At 35.6% G+C, this 13,866-nt stretch overlaps 1 protein-coding gene across 8 annotated transcripts in view; it reads left to right on the top strand.

The window, feature by feature from the left end:
• Positions 1–13,866, top strand: part of LOC107216238 — a 40,594-nt gene that overhangs the window by 22,279 nt on the left and 4,449 nt on the right. For 6 of the 8 annotated variants that reach the window (XR_001525431.2, XM_015653021.2, XM_015653020.2 and 3 more), the window contains 4 exons: positions 1,176–1,286; positions 2,865–3,043; positions 11,192–11,349; positions 12,591–12,633. Coding sequence is in view for 6 of the 8 variants with exons in the window: in XM_015653021.2 (XP_015508507.1) it covers positions 1,176–1,286; positions 2,865–3,043; positions 11,192–11,349; positions 12,591–12,633 (491 nt within the window). In the remaining 2 variants the exon portion in view is untranslated. Of the gene's footprint in view, positions 1–1,175; positions 1,287–2,864; positions 3,044–11,191; positions 11,350–12,590; positions 12,650–13,866 lie in introns of those variants that run through there. The other 2 variants (XR_001525432.1, XM_033520385.1) reach the window with 2 other exon arrangements.

Genomic DNA, 13,866 nt, shown 5'->3' on the forward strand with positions numbered 1-13,866 from the left:
ACAAACCACTTATAGTTAAAAAGTCTGGTATGGCATGCTCAAGGCCAGCACAACCCAAAATGTTCTGACATTTACAAATGATTTTTAACACACATGAGGGTGGACCAGGTATTTATTGTGCCTGTTTATTATTAAGCTTTTATTAATCTTTTCCCTACAATTTCTAAACATTCTCAGAAATACACTGAAGGATCACATTTTCTGCATCATAGGGTATAAAATCTTTAAAAGCATACATTAAATGTTAAGAATATGGAATAATATTTCCCAGAACTATTTTTTTCACAGTACATTAGGAATGATTATTTATAAATGAGAAGATAAATACTGTATCTGAGAAATTTGTAACTGGAATTTAAGTAACCATGTATTGGCGCCCATTAATAGAGCATATTTATCACCTCCCTAGTTTGCTTTCACTCTTGGCTGGCATGTGTCTGAGCACTGTTTTGTTAGGAATGCATGTGCTTTGCAATGGTTAACAAATAAACAAAAGGTGATGCATTAAACATCTGACTCCGTTCTTCCTTCACTGTGACTTTTTAACTTACTATGTAAATTATTCCTAAAGCAAAAAATCCTCAAAATGCTATATCCAAATTCTATTAACCATAAAGATAAGTATCAGTACAGAATCTCTTTTGGGATTAAATTCAAAGCTTATCAGAATAATAGATTTTATTTATTTTTCTACTGACTCTACAGAGCTTTGCATCAGATCTTCATCCACACTTCAGGCCAAAACTCTCAAACTCTCATAGTCAAATGTCTATTTGCATCTTAAAAGCATTTAAATCCTAATGGTATTTTAAATGAAATTTCTGCACTGACAGTGCACAGACACTGCACTGAGTGCAGGGCTGCACCAGTGTCCAAATCCTGAAGCATCATTTACAAATGTGTAACAGGCTGGTCAGTAAAATCTGTTCTACCTCCAAGCTGGAATCATGAAGGCCATAAAACATAATCCTTGACTGGTTGAACAGATACTTGTTTTCTAGAAAAGTGTGATCATATAGATATGCTTGATATTTTAGCCCTAAATAAATTTTTGTGTTTGTTTTTTGGTTTTGGAGGGCTTTTTTGCTTGGTTGGTTGGTTTCCTTTTCCTTTTTAACTTTTTTCTTTTTTCTTTTTCTTTTTTTCTTTTTCTTTTTCTATTCTTTACATTCCAGATAGTGCAGCTGAAGAAGCAGGGCTTCAAGTTGGGGATATTCTGATAGCAGTCAATGGAACTGATGTCACCAGCATGCCACATTCAGAAGCTGCCAATCTGGCAAGGAAAGGTAATTCTGAGATCACAATAAATTAAATGAATGGGTCAAGTTTCCTGTTTAATGCTCCAAATACATCCAGACAAATGGGGTGATGTATGCAACAGAAATCTCAATTAATAGTTTAATGTGTTACTATTTCATACACTAGTATTGCTGAGATCACCTTTTATCTAGACCTTGTTCTTTAGACACTTTAGAAAATAATTCCCCAAAGAGCATGTGACAGTAATGGTTTTGGCTCTCCTGTTATAAAGTGACTCAGAAAGCACTGAAAGTGACTGCAGAGACACAAATGCCTTATTTATGCCTTATACATCCTCAGGGAGAGACTTCACATCTTTCTTCTGTTTCTCTGCCTCCAAATCCTGAAGTCTACTCGAGAGATCAGAGTTTATTTTGTGAAACATCGTTTTGCACCACCACTGAAACAGAGTCAGGGACATCGCTCGTGTATATTCTTCCTAGGATTGTGATGACTAAAACCCAAAGATAACGACATTTTTATGCTGAAGATTAATTTACTGCTATTCCCTTATTTATCCCAGATAAAGTTTTGACAAAGGCTCTTGGGAAATTCAATAAATTAAAATACATTTACAAGACAGTGACAAATTTAACTTGACACATACTGTGTTCTTTAATTCTAAAGGTGTCATTCACACTGTTGTATTTAAGACAATGTTGAGTGTTTTAGCAGATAAATCTCTGATTACTGGTATTTTTAACTCCTCAGACAAAAACCCCACGATTAAATCTTGGCACACTAACAACATTCCCATCCCCAAAGAAGAAACCCAGCAATTGTTTTGCAGATGAAAGTGTGTCATAGTCACACTTCTCAATCTGCCCTCAGGCATTGCCACCTGCTCTTTAGTGTTGATGCAATCAGAATTTCAGGCCTTTAGGGTCAAAATCATAGATATATTGATACTGTCAACAAATATTGTGATGTTTCACCTCATTGATGACGAGGATAATGTATTTTTTTAAATCTTACAATCTATCATCTCTTCTGAGTGTTACCTTTTGCAAATGATAAGCAGATGCTTTAGCACAGGTTAGCTTCCAACAGCCACCCTCCTCAGTGAGGGGCATAGAAAAGTTTACAGTACTCCAAGGCATGGAAAATAAAGAATTCTCAAGAGCATATGTAAGATGTCAGAGACTGAAGGTGCCCCTAAGAGCATTGTCAGCAATTTTTGGTTAAACCTCAATTTATGTACACACATTTGAGCAATGAAATTCAATTACTCCTCCTAACTGATAAAATAGACAAGTATTAAAGATACTGCTTGCAAAGAGAGGTCACCAGAAAAGTTTTAGAGGTGTCTTCAGATAGCTGGCTCCATTACTAGTTCTCAACACAAAATTAGTTTCATTCCTGAATTTGTGTTAAAAGAAGGCCAAATAACACTTGATTTAATATGCTTCCTTGGCTGCTTTGCTCCCAGCTGCTTCCAAAAGCTACACTGGGAGGACATGGGTGTGGTATAAAATACCGCCTTCCTGCTCCCTACCCTACATGGGTATTCAGAAATATTGACACATTTATAGTTCTGACTTATGTTTTCACATGTAATATTTTAGGTCCCGATATCCTGACTATGATAGTGGGATCAGATATCAGCCGTTACCCCAACACCCCCAAACCTACCTGCCGAGGATACCTGCACAAACGAACACAATCAGCAATACTGAAGGGCTGGAGAAAGAGGTGGTTTGTGCTGAAACATAACGGTTACCTACACTATTACAAACATAAGAAGGTAAGAAGAGTGGCTGGTGAGGAATCAAACCCTGCCCTGAAGTGCAGCATTTCTGTATTCAAATTTACAGATTTTTTATCTTTCTTTATGGCATTTACAGCATTACATCAGTGCTACAGTGTTTTGCATGAGGCATATAAAGGAGGCTTGTTGAGAGCTCTTCTACAGTTTTCTATCCATCTGACATTTTCAGCAGAATAGCTGGTAGTCTTGTTTCTCTGCACCTGTCATGGTACACACATGAGCCATCTAATGAGGAATATGCTGCAGAACCACTGGTTGTGCAACAAAACGGTCTGGACAGTGCTTTATTTCACCACTAGCTGTTCTGGTGTCAAAACAAAACTAAGTAAAAAGTTCAAACTAAAAAGATTCAGGCATGTAGGAAGATTCTTTGAGAAAGATTTTATTTTATCATAACCATATCCATCATCAAACTCCTGAAATGTAAAAAGGGGTATCTAGTTAAACTTTTAAACACTTTCCAGCTTTTGATCAACTAAATATCACAAAGCCAGAGTGTTACATAAATTGGAATGAAGATTAGAAGGTGCCCCATAATCTTACATACACTAAGATATAATTATATTTTCACTTCTTTCTTTTAACTTGTAGGTTTCTTTTAATTCATTTGTTCCTCAACTATCTTATTTGTTGCACTAAGAAAATACATATTTCAATCACGAAAACCATGTACATTTGCTTTCTCTTAAAAAGAGTAAATAAATTTAAAGCACTGCATAAATGTTTTATAGCAAGAGCTAACTACTGCTTATTTTCTTGCATTACCCAAGATTAGTGCCCTTCAATTACTTTTTAAATTATTTCATGACATTTTTTTGCTCTCTGTCTCTGGGCTCCAAAGAATACACTGAAATATTGAGGTGCTATTTTAGCAGATGAAAACACAAGGTTTTTCTTCTCTGCCTCATGTACAAAGTACTCGAAAGAGTCATTTAGTAAGAGAGAGAAAAAGATACTTAAAACAAGTGCAGTTCTTCACTACTGAGAGATCTAATGCCCAAATGAAACAAGAGGCATCTCAAGCGTATTCACTTATTTCTTTCAGTATGATTTCTCCCAGGATGTAGAAAGAGAACTGCTCATCACACTTTTTTTTCTAAGGGAATTACAAATCTTTTTTTTCATTTAACACAGCTTTTACGTTATAAGCCAGCTGCATGATTAAATTGACAAGCTTATGTTCCAGGCCTTGCCTCATTCTGGAGGAAATTTTTTTTCACTTACTGTATCTAAGAAGTTCTTTGAAATAGTTAATCGAAGGCAAGAATAATTCAGGAAAGAAAAATAAATCAGGATAAACTGGCACTATACAGCAAAATAGCCAGGGTAATCAATTTACTCATCTTCACTCAGTAGTTAAGAATATCAACTTACACTGGTGTATTTCCAGTGACTCCAGAAAGGTCATGCCTGATTTTCAGTTGTGTAAGAAGACAACTAGGCTTTTTATATAAGCCTGAAATATAGCATATAATGTTTTGTAGTGGAGAAAGAAAGTGGTGATTAATCTCTGCTTTAGTCCATATCAACAAACACAGAGAGCTAGATTTCCTCATCATTGCAATCTGCATCTGGAAATTATCCATCTTGAATTTTTCTCTTCCCACCTACCTTAAAAAGATTCCTAGCTTTTTCTAGCTTTTTACATTTGACTGCCCCATGTAATTGCTGCTCTTTTTGAGTTATCTCTAGCCAATCACACAGTGGTAGAGTGATAGGTGTTGCAAAATATTCAGTCATTTCACATGCAAGGTTACTTACTTTTCCCTCAGATACTGCCAACAGATGTCCTTGATTCTACAACCCCTATAAGTAGCTAAAACTTATTTTTCACCTCACTGGTTGTAGCTATGTTTGCCACCTCAGAGCAGAGATATTTTTGTGCTAGAACCTTGGTTTTGGTAAATTACTGAGATCAGCAGAGAAAAATGATTTATAATACTTTTGCCTACACTTGGCAACCATGGAATTCCACTATGTATTCTACAGGTCTGGTCCCCTGCTATCCAGAACACTGAATCATCTCAAACACGCTATTTCATTATTTTTCAACATGCCCAGTTTTTATCTTAAAGGAAAGATAGCTGGAAATTATGAGACAGACATGAATGTACACTTAAATCCTTCCCTAAGGCATATATAAGCAAACAAGTTTCTTGTGCTTGAACTTCACACTTTTTTTCAGGGATAGCTGAAAACATATCAATGTAGTCACACACTGATCCTTTCTTTACAGACAGCAATGTTTTCTCCTCTGAAAGTATACCATTTGCTGCTCCTCACAGTAAAGGGCCTGCAAAGTCATCACAAAGTGTTTGTGGTGAAGACTTCAGTACAGGACAAATAAGTCTTAATCAGCTTTACATGAGACCAATAAGATTGACACTACAATCTACTTCACAACAGCAGAGCATCACTTCAACGTGTTAAATCTCTGAGCTGTCATCAGCAAGTCACTTTTAGAACATGACAGCTAACTTGAAAACCTTTATATAGGTTGTGGACTTCAGGATAAAAGAAAACTGGTCTTGTGGCTTCATTAAAGAAAAGGAATATAACTTCCGAGACCCAGAAACATTAAGGGGTTTAAAGACTGTGTAGCATGTATTCATTTCTCATGAGAACATACCTGCTAATGTGATAACAATATTCAAGTCTGAATAGGAAAGCACAAGGATTATGAAGACATTATAGTCAGAAACTTGTTTCCCAAAATTCCTCACTACAAATATCCAACAACAGAACAACAGAATTCAACAACAACAATTCAACAACAACAGAATTCAACAACAGAATTCAGCAATAGAATACATCATGTAAGGTGTTCAATAAATTTAATGCAGGCTTTTACAAAACCACTAAAAGTGTCACTGAAGGCCAGAATTTGCTAGTTTTAATTCCTCATTGCTTTCTTGCTAAGTAAGACTGGATAAATAAAGAAGCATGTATAAGAAGCTACTCCCTGTTTTTTTATCTTGCAGTGTTTCTAGGAATTATTTCCAGTCCTTGAACATAAGTAGACCCTGGTAAAGAGGATAGTGAGACAGATAACTAATCTAGTTCCTGAAAGGAAATTAAGAAATAAATATCATTGTGGTTATGGTCTAGGAGAAACTCTAAAGAGGCCTGTCTCCAACAGGAAAGTGTTGTCAATGTGAACACATGATACTGAACATGAGTCTGAACATGGCAGACTTCCTTTCCAGAAGTTAGAGATTGATTAATTCTAGTCAAACCAGCTCTATAAGGTCCTTATTTTTGAATTTGAATAAGCAACAAAAGGTATTACTTTTGTTGCTTATTCAAATTTCACTGTCCAATTCCATCAGCTAAGAATGATGTAGAACTATAGCAGTTAGAAATAAAGATGTAAAGAGTATGGGTTTGTTGCCAGCATTTTGTATGGACTCTAAGTAGGAAAGTCAAAAGAAAAAGCTGTAATAGGAAATAGGAGCAGTTACTTCGGAAGGAATAGTCAAGTTGGAAACTATTGTCCTGACAGTTGAAAAAAGCATGCTTTAGAGATTCAGCTGTAGTGAGAGACTGAACGGTGAATAAAGAGAAAATTGACTTTCATGTGTAGCCCCAAGTCTCAGAGAAATGGCCTTCATGATAGTTCATGTTCATAATGCTCTGAAACATGTTATAAGAAAACTGCAGTATATACTCTTGAGAAGCACTCTTCCTATGGCAGCACTGAAGGACAGAAATGTACTTTTTTTCAGTCTTCGTTGTAATCATATATAATAATGCCACTTTTAGAAAGAGCATTATGATTTCCATTTCCTAAGCTTACAAGTTTAATGCCTCTAGGAAGCCCTTAGGCATACTGTGAGTGACTAAGACAAAGTATCTCAAAGCTGAGGAGAGGGCAGTGAGAACAAAAACATGAATTTCTTATCATCCAAAACAATTAGACCCCAACCTGGTAAATAGCTATTACATCACCTAAATCATTAGATGTTAGGTCATATTCCTGTTTCTATTAGAATAGAAAAGAGAAGGGGAAAATGTTTTTAAATTATTTTCATTTCTGTGGTATAGAGAGTCCAATTATTACACCAAGAAAGAAATCCCCTGCTTGCCACATGCAGAGCCTTCACAGCATTTCAATCTATGACAAATATTCAGTCCTTTGTTCTCTTGAACAAGCCTGTGTGTTCATTGCTAAGCCTAATCACTTTCTATAAAAGGCTTAGCCAGAAATAGATTTAGGTCTGAGCCATTGCTCTTAGAGATATGACTTCTATTTGTTCTTCATTCTTGCTTGGAGCTGTATCACCACAGTCTGAAAGCTGCCACATGTAGAGCCTATGTATAATCTGATTTCTTTATGTTTTTCATTACTCCCATCGCTCCAGAATATATTTTTCAGCTTACATTTAAAAAACTGCTGAATCCACTGTCTCAAATACATCTTCTGTACTATTTCTATTGAGAAATGAGAAATAACGCTAGCTGATGATATGCATGTTAATTTTAGCTTAAAAAATTGCATACCCTGACCCAGAAAAAGTCATACACAGATACATTGCTTGATCTGATTCAAGTTGTTCAAAATCTTATCTCAGTCAATTGTTCTTCCTGTGAGACTTGGTCCTGCAAACTATTCATTACCATTTGTGCAATTAATTGCAGCAAATTACTCAACATCAAGAAAATAACCAGCTAGACCAACTAGAATGTGAAGATTAATTATTCCATTGGACCATTTGATTGCACTTCATCTGACAGCCAGTACTGTTTGGTGTAGGATGATTAGATTCTTCAAATCAGAGAAGCTTTTAAATCTTTAACCCATATTGTTTTGTTCTTCAGTTTGTTTCTACACTCTCTAGTTTATATGTAAATTATTTAAAGCAAAACAAAACGAAAAACTAAGTAAATTCATCTCTACTGGCAAAAAATGTCATACAAGCTATTCTGCACTCTAGAGCTCCCTCCTCACTGATATATGCAAGCTCTTTCCCCAAGGGCAAAGGAAATAGGTGTAAGAGAAAAGACATAAAAAGTCTTAATCTCTTCTCTGCATAGATGTGCCCAGCTCAAAGAAGGAGTAAATGTAAACAGGCTTTATCTGTGATTTCCTTAAAGAACCAAAAAATGAGCCTACCACAAAATACAGTGATTAGAAAAAAAATATATGGGGAGAAGAAGACTTTAGTGAAATACTAAGCAAACAGCACCAGACTCTTCAAGGAGAAGCTGGTCAGAGAAAATAATAGATGGTGAAAATGCCAGGGAGGGTTGTGGACACATCAGCTATGATGGAGAAAGCTAGGCAAATGAGAAATTAGAAAAAAGAAAAAAAAATTGTTTTCTGTCTCAATTAAGAAATGTCTGTTTTAAGATCACTTGGGCACATCCAGGAAGATATTTTTGAAAGAGAGTCAAAAATTTGTTCATGCCACTACTGACCTGAAACCAATCTGAGCCAGTGACCTCAGGGCAACTGCCTCACACTTCCTACTGCCAGTCTCCCAAGCTAGCCAGGCTTCCATTTCTGCTTTCTAGCGCTGCTAGTTTTCACATTGTCTTTTAAATTACTTCTAGGATTTGATATTGTTTTCTGTAGTTACTTTCATTCCCTCTTACTGGTAGTTGCAGACTCTTGTATCTTTCATAGTTATTCCTCCTGTTACTTTTTTTTACTGGTAATAGCATGAACTGTGCATATATTTCCTCAGCTGCTTCTTAATGATTCATGAAGAAAAATTTGTAGAGCAAATTAATTTGTATAGCAAATAAAACTGTGCTTGAACAAAATTTGAATACAGTGAATCACTCAGGAAATACTATGATTGGCATTACTGGAATTCTGGAATTGCTTGCTCCAAATTAAATAGGGCTACAAGCACTACCTTAATGAGCATTTGGTACAGTATAGGAAGGAAATATCTAAATTTCTCTTTTTATTTCTTTCTAATTTCAGTTTCTCATCATTATACATTGTTTAATACAGTAGATTTTTTTACAGAAACATTTAACCTAAAACTCAGGTCATGTTAGGAAAACCAGCAATATAGGAATGATTACTTCAGATGTTTCTCCTGTTCATAGAACAGCATTTACCAAAGAAGCACCTGCTTCCTACCTAGCCTTCATTTACCAAAGAAGCACCTAGCCTTCTACCTAGAGAACTTCATCCATATTTGATACTGAAGACTGCCTAGAATTCATGATCACAACCTTGAGAAAATTTATTTTTTTTTTCAGTTTAGCATAAAATGGAACAGTAGTAGCTAATATCTGAGTTAGTTCATTTAAAATCTGTATAAAACATACAATCATCTCAAGCAGCATCACATTGGTATGTCAGGTTCCATAATGGCAGTATCATCAATGAGTTGCACTTCAGTCTCAGGCATAAGAAATTACTTTTATAATTACTTTTTTTTGCCATATACCTTTGGCACTTTTTGTAGCAAAGGGATATTTCCAGCAAAGGGATATTTGCCAAAGGAATGTTCTCTTATTCATGAAAGCCACATGAGTGAAAAGACACCCCTTACAGACATGTCTTTTCCAACGCTAACAATTCTATGATTCTCTGGTCTAGGTTATCAGAATTAGGAGAGCACAGCTCTCTGTCATTCTGTGAAGGGCATTTGGTCTCATCGTAGATGTATTTGAAACACAGTGGATAAAAATAATTCTTTGTGCCACAGAACTGCTATTCCCATCCATTTTAGACACCACAGAAAGTGTTTACAAAATAAGTTTATAGGTATGTGCAATAATAGTGGTCAGCAATTTCAATATCTAAAGTGACCATTGCCTTCAGGACCATGGACAGGATCCTATTGAATACCACCTTGGCAAAGCACTGGCCATACTTAGCTCTAGGAATGGGATTTGGACCAGAATACATGTTTTGGTTATGCTGTCTTTGCAATGTTTTTTTGTGTCTGAAGGCATTGTAAGTAAGAAGTCACACAGCACTAACACTTTGCAGGTTTGCCTTCATCTTCTTCAGTTCTGCATTAAAAAACTTCAGTTTAGCATTAAAAAAAAAGGAAGACAAAAATGTGTAAAAATTGAAGAAACATGTTAATGAATGTTTATTTATACTATTGTCATTATTAGGGATTATTTTGTTGCTGCAGAAGAATTATGTATAACAAAGAGATAATTACGTGTGCCAGTGAGAATACAATCAAAAATTTAACTATTTAATTCCCACAAGTGCATTTTTTTTGTGGAAGGCTCTATATATTTATTTTTAGGCTAAGAAAAATGACATGAGGCAATTATAGTTCAGCTCCTACTCAAAATTTAATTAATTCCCAACAATCAACCAAATTTATTCTATGAGATTACACCACCTGTGTATTTTGCAAACTGCATTCATGCTCGTCACAGGCCCCAGCACTAACTTTCTTTTTTCATTTTACTCTCACCAAATTTGATGCAATTGTTAGAGCCCCAATCACAGATCTTCAAGGAAAAGGGGCTGAGAATATTTTTTGAAGCATAGCTAGAGTTCACTGTTCAGATTTAAAACATGTATTTTAGGGGGAGCTGAGCTGAAAAAATGTGGGGATAAACTGCTTCACCTATTCATGTGCATAAAGAGCTTATTGGCTCCTTATTACTAACCAGAGGAAAAGACTTTGGCAGTGCCCTTCAGTCCAGAAGAGTTTTGACACAATTAGAAACAAGCAAAAGGGTCTTGAAGTGCTCTCCACTGAAGGTTGTCTGAATTGTTGGGAAGGTTTATGAACATAATCATATTTACAGCAGCTTTGCAAAGGAAGTGAAATTATGCTCACTATTTTCAAGTTTAAATCTTTTTTTGCCTTTATCTATATATAAGGCGAGAGTTTCAGCATAAACCAAACTGCAAACATTGCACTGATTACCAGAGAGTCCCAGGATCCTAAATTCTTCAGTGCACATTGAAAATCCTGATATCATTCAGCAGCACCCTCAATGTCTGGAATATTTATGCATACCTAGAAAGTTTTTTTGTGTGCAGATATGGCTTCCAATGAACCAAAAACAATTAAGAGAGCAAAAGCAGAGATTCAAGTTTAGAGGGTGTTTGATTAGTTTGTCTCTCACAGGGATCAGTTTTATATTAGTTCTGAACTTTGGGCACTGTTGTTTTTTTTCTAATTGCAGGATGAAGGGAAATGCAGACCCCTGGAAGTAACAAAGCTGGAAGGAGCAGAAATTGGTGTTGACACCAGTCTGGGTAAACCATTTGTTTTTAAATGTATACCTCAAGCTGGAAATAGGATTTTCTACTTCTGTGCAACTTCCAACCAAGAAATGAAGAGGTAAGTGATCTTTCATTTTATCAGCATCTGTTTTGTTATTTCAGTATGGGAAGAAGGAGGTTAAATCTTTGGAGAATGTTCAAAATACCTGCCTTGATCCTTAGGGAAAAAAAAAAAATTAAAATCTATCAGCAACTAAAGAGAAGATAATGTTTCCATTTTTCAATTGCAGAAGCTTCCAAAATTATTTTTCAGTTTCATAGCTTTTTTCTTTAAATAAAATCTTTATGTTCATGTTTTGTTGCCCCCCTGAATTCTTGATTTATCCTGAGAAAAAAAATTCACCTCTATTCTCATGCCTTCTCTCGCACTGTTATATCAAATCGAAGTGTAAATTTTCCTGGATGTAAACTTGCTTATCAGTCTCTCTTCTGCCCAATAAGGACAGTGCCAGTAATAAATACAATCTCATCTCATCTTCATCTCCTTTTCTGTCGTTCAGCCACATTTTCATTTTAGTATTTTAAAATGAAAATGTGCCACAACAGCATGTTGGTTCTGATAAGAGGCAATGTCTTTGGGTTTGACATAGAATTAAAAATCAAAAGTACTGTTTTGCATTTCCCAAAGAAAGCAGCTGAGAAAACAGAGACTAAAATCACCCATAATATGAGCAATGGAGTAATAACTTTCAAAAAGTACTAAAATCAAGTATTTTTGAAATTTTCCTCTTTGTTCTATTGGGAATTGTCAGAAAAATAAAGCTGTGAAGTAAGTTGACTGTTTAGTATTCATACACCCATTTTTTAATAGTCTTAATACTTAGCATAACCCACCATTATAATTTCAGAGCATTTTCCATTTCCAAATTTTGTATCATCCATAGCACAAAAGAATAACTTTGCCAACAAATAGCTTGCTTTATGCTGTAGCTTCCAGTTTAAGGGGTTTTAACATTTCCCACAAATTCATTATCTGCATTGTGACAAAGACAAGGAGAGTGACCATTTAGCCTGACAAGCTGAACTATATTTTGAACCATATTTTTTGATATATAGATTGCCTTTTCTGCAATATTGCCTTTATTTATCACAATGTGTTATTTTGAGCAAGCTTTTGAGAGTCAGCAGTATTTATTTAGGTTTAATCCACTACTTTCCTGATTTAAAGCCTTGAATATGTCCTGAAAATTGTGCATCCCTTTAGATGCTGCATATGTTGGCAAGAATTAGAAGAAGCAGTGAAGCATATTTGTTCTGCTATACCAAACTAATCTATTCTTATTTTTCATCATATTATAGGTGGCTGGAGGCTATGGCTAAAGCAGTGCATCCTGTCCTTCAGGTAATGCTGTATTTAGGTGAGAAGCATGCATACAGCAGATTGTGCATAAGACTGAGAGAGTAACTGTGTTTGTACATGGTCAGGTGCAGACATGGAAGCTGCACTTTTGTTCTGTTGGGCTGTGAATCACTCCCAGTCTAAGAGCCATATACAGAATTATGGCTCAGTTTATATGCATTGCTGCCATTTGGTGGAATTCATCAAAATGCTCCCTCTCCAGTTATCAGCAACTTTAGGCTGGTTTGGAAACATAACATGCAATTAGTCTAGCAGGCAGAAAGCAAGGGTTGAGATGACTCTCACAAGTATGTGTTAAGCCTTAGGTAATACTGTTTGGGATAAAAAAAAGAGAAGGGCCATATCTTCCTAAGTATTTCCCACAGTTCTGCCTTGATTGCAGGCAACCTACTTTTTCCAACAGAATACTGGGCGGTGATGAGGCATGATTCTTATTTTCTGTGTTCTCAGAGATAAAGATAAGAAAGTTGATAAAAATTGACTTATCCATGTCATATGCTCTCTGCTGGCCCCTGTAGCTGGAAAAATACAGTCATAATTGATCTTGAGCTACTACTGGGAGACGTTACTCAGCCCAGCATAATTCAGTATCAATAGTCTCTAGCTGACCTCTGAACTGGGAATTGAGAAGCTAATTTTAGTATTTCACAGCTTGGAACCATAGAGGTCAAAGACATTTTAGCCTGCTTTTCCTGGCCCTGTGAGGCTTACTCTTTCTTGCTATAGACAGACCACCTTTATAAAAATATGAAAATAGCAAGGTACAAATTAAAACCTGCATTAATGAGTGAAAGAAAAAGTGATATGAGTGATCCCTTCATCAGTGTCTAGTGACAGCTTTAAAAACAGTGAAAGGTGGTTTTTTGTTGCTTTAATACATTTTGCACTGAAGTAAAATTAATCAAACGTATATTTCTTTTGGCTTTAGCTTTCAGATGAGGTTATAAGTGAGAAACCAATCTTGTTTCCAGGTATATTCTTTCTGAGCATTCCTCAAAAGAATAGGAAGGAATCCACACTTGAAAACAGCAAAAGTAAATAAAGGACTTGAAAGGGTGTGTCCTAACCTAAAGAAACAATAAAACAGCCTTAGCCAAAAATGATAGTAAAGGCTCACACAGACAAAACATCAAGAGAGTCCTTCTTTAGTGTAGTATGCATAAGTAGTTATTGTATAAAATTTCCAACATTAGACATACAAAAAGATCATTCATG

The sequence above is a fragment of the Parus major genome, chromosome Z (genome assembly GCF_001522545.3).
Source record: "Parus major isolate Abel chromosome Z, Parus_major1.1, whole genome shotgun sequence".
NCBI lineage: Eukaryota > Metazoa > Chordata > Aves > Passeriformes > Paridae > Parus > Parus major.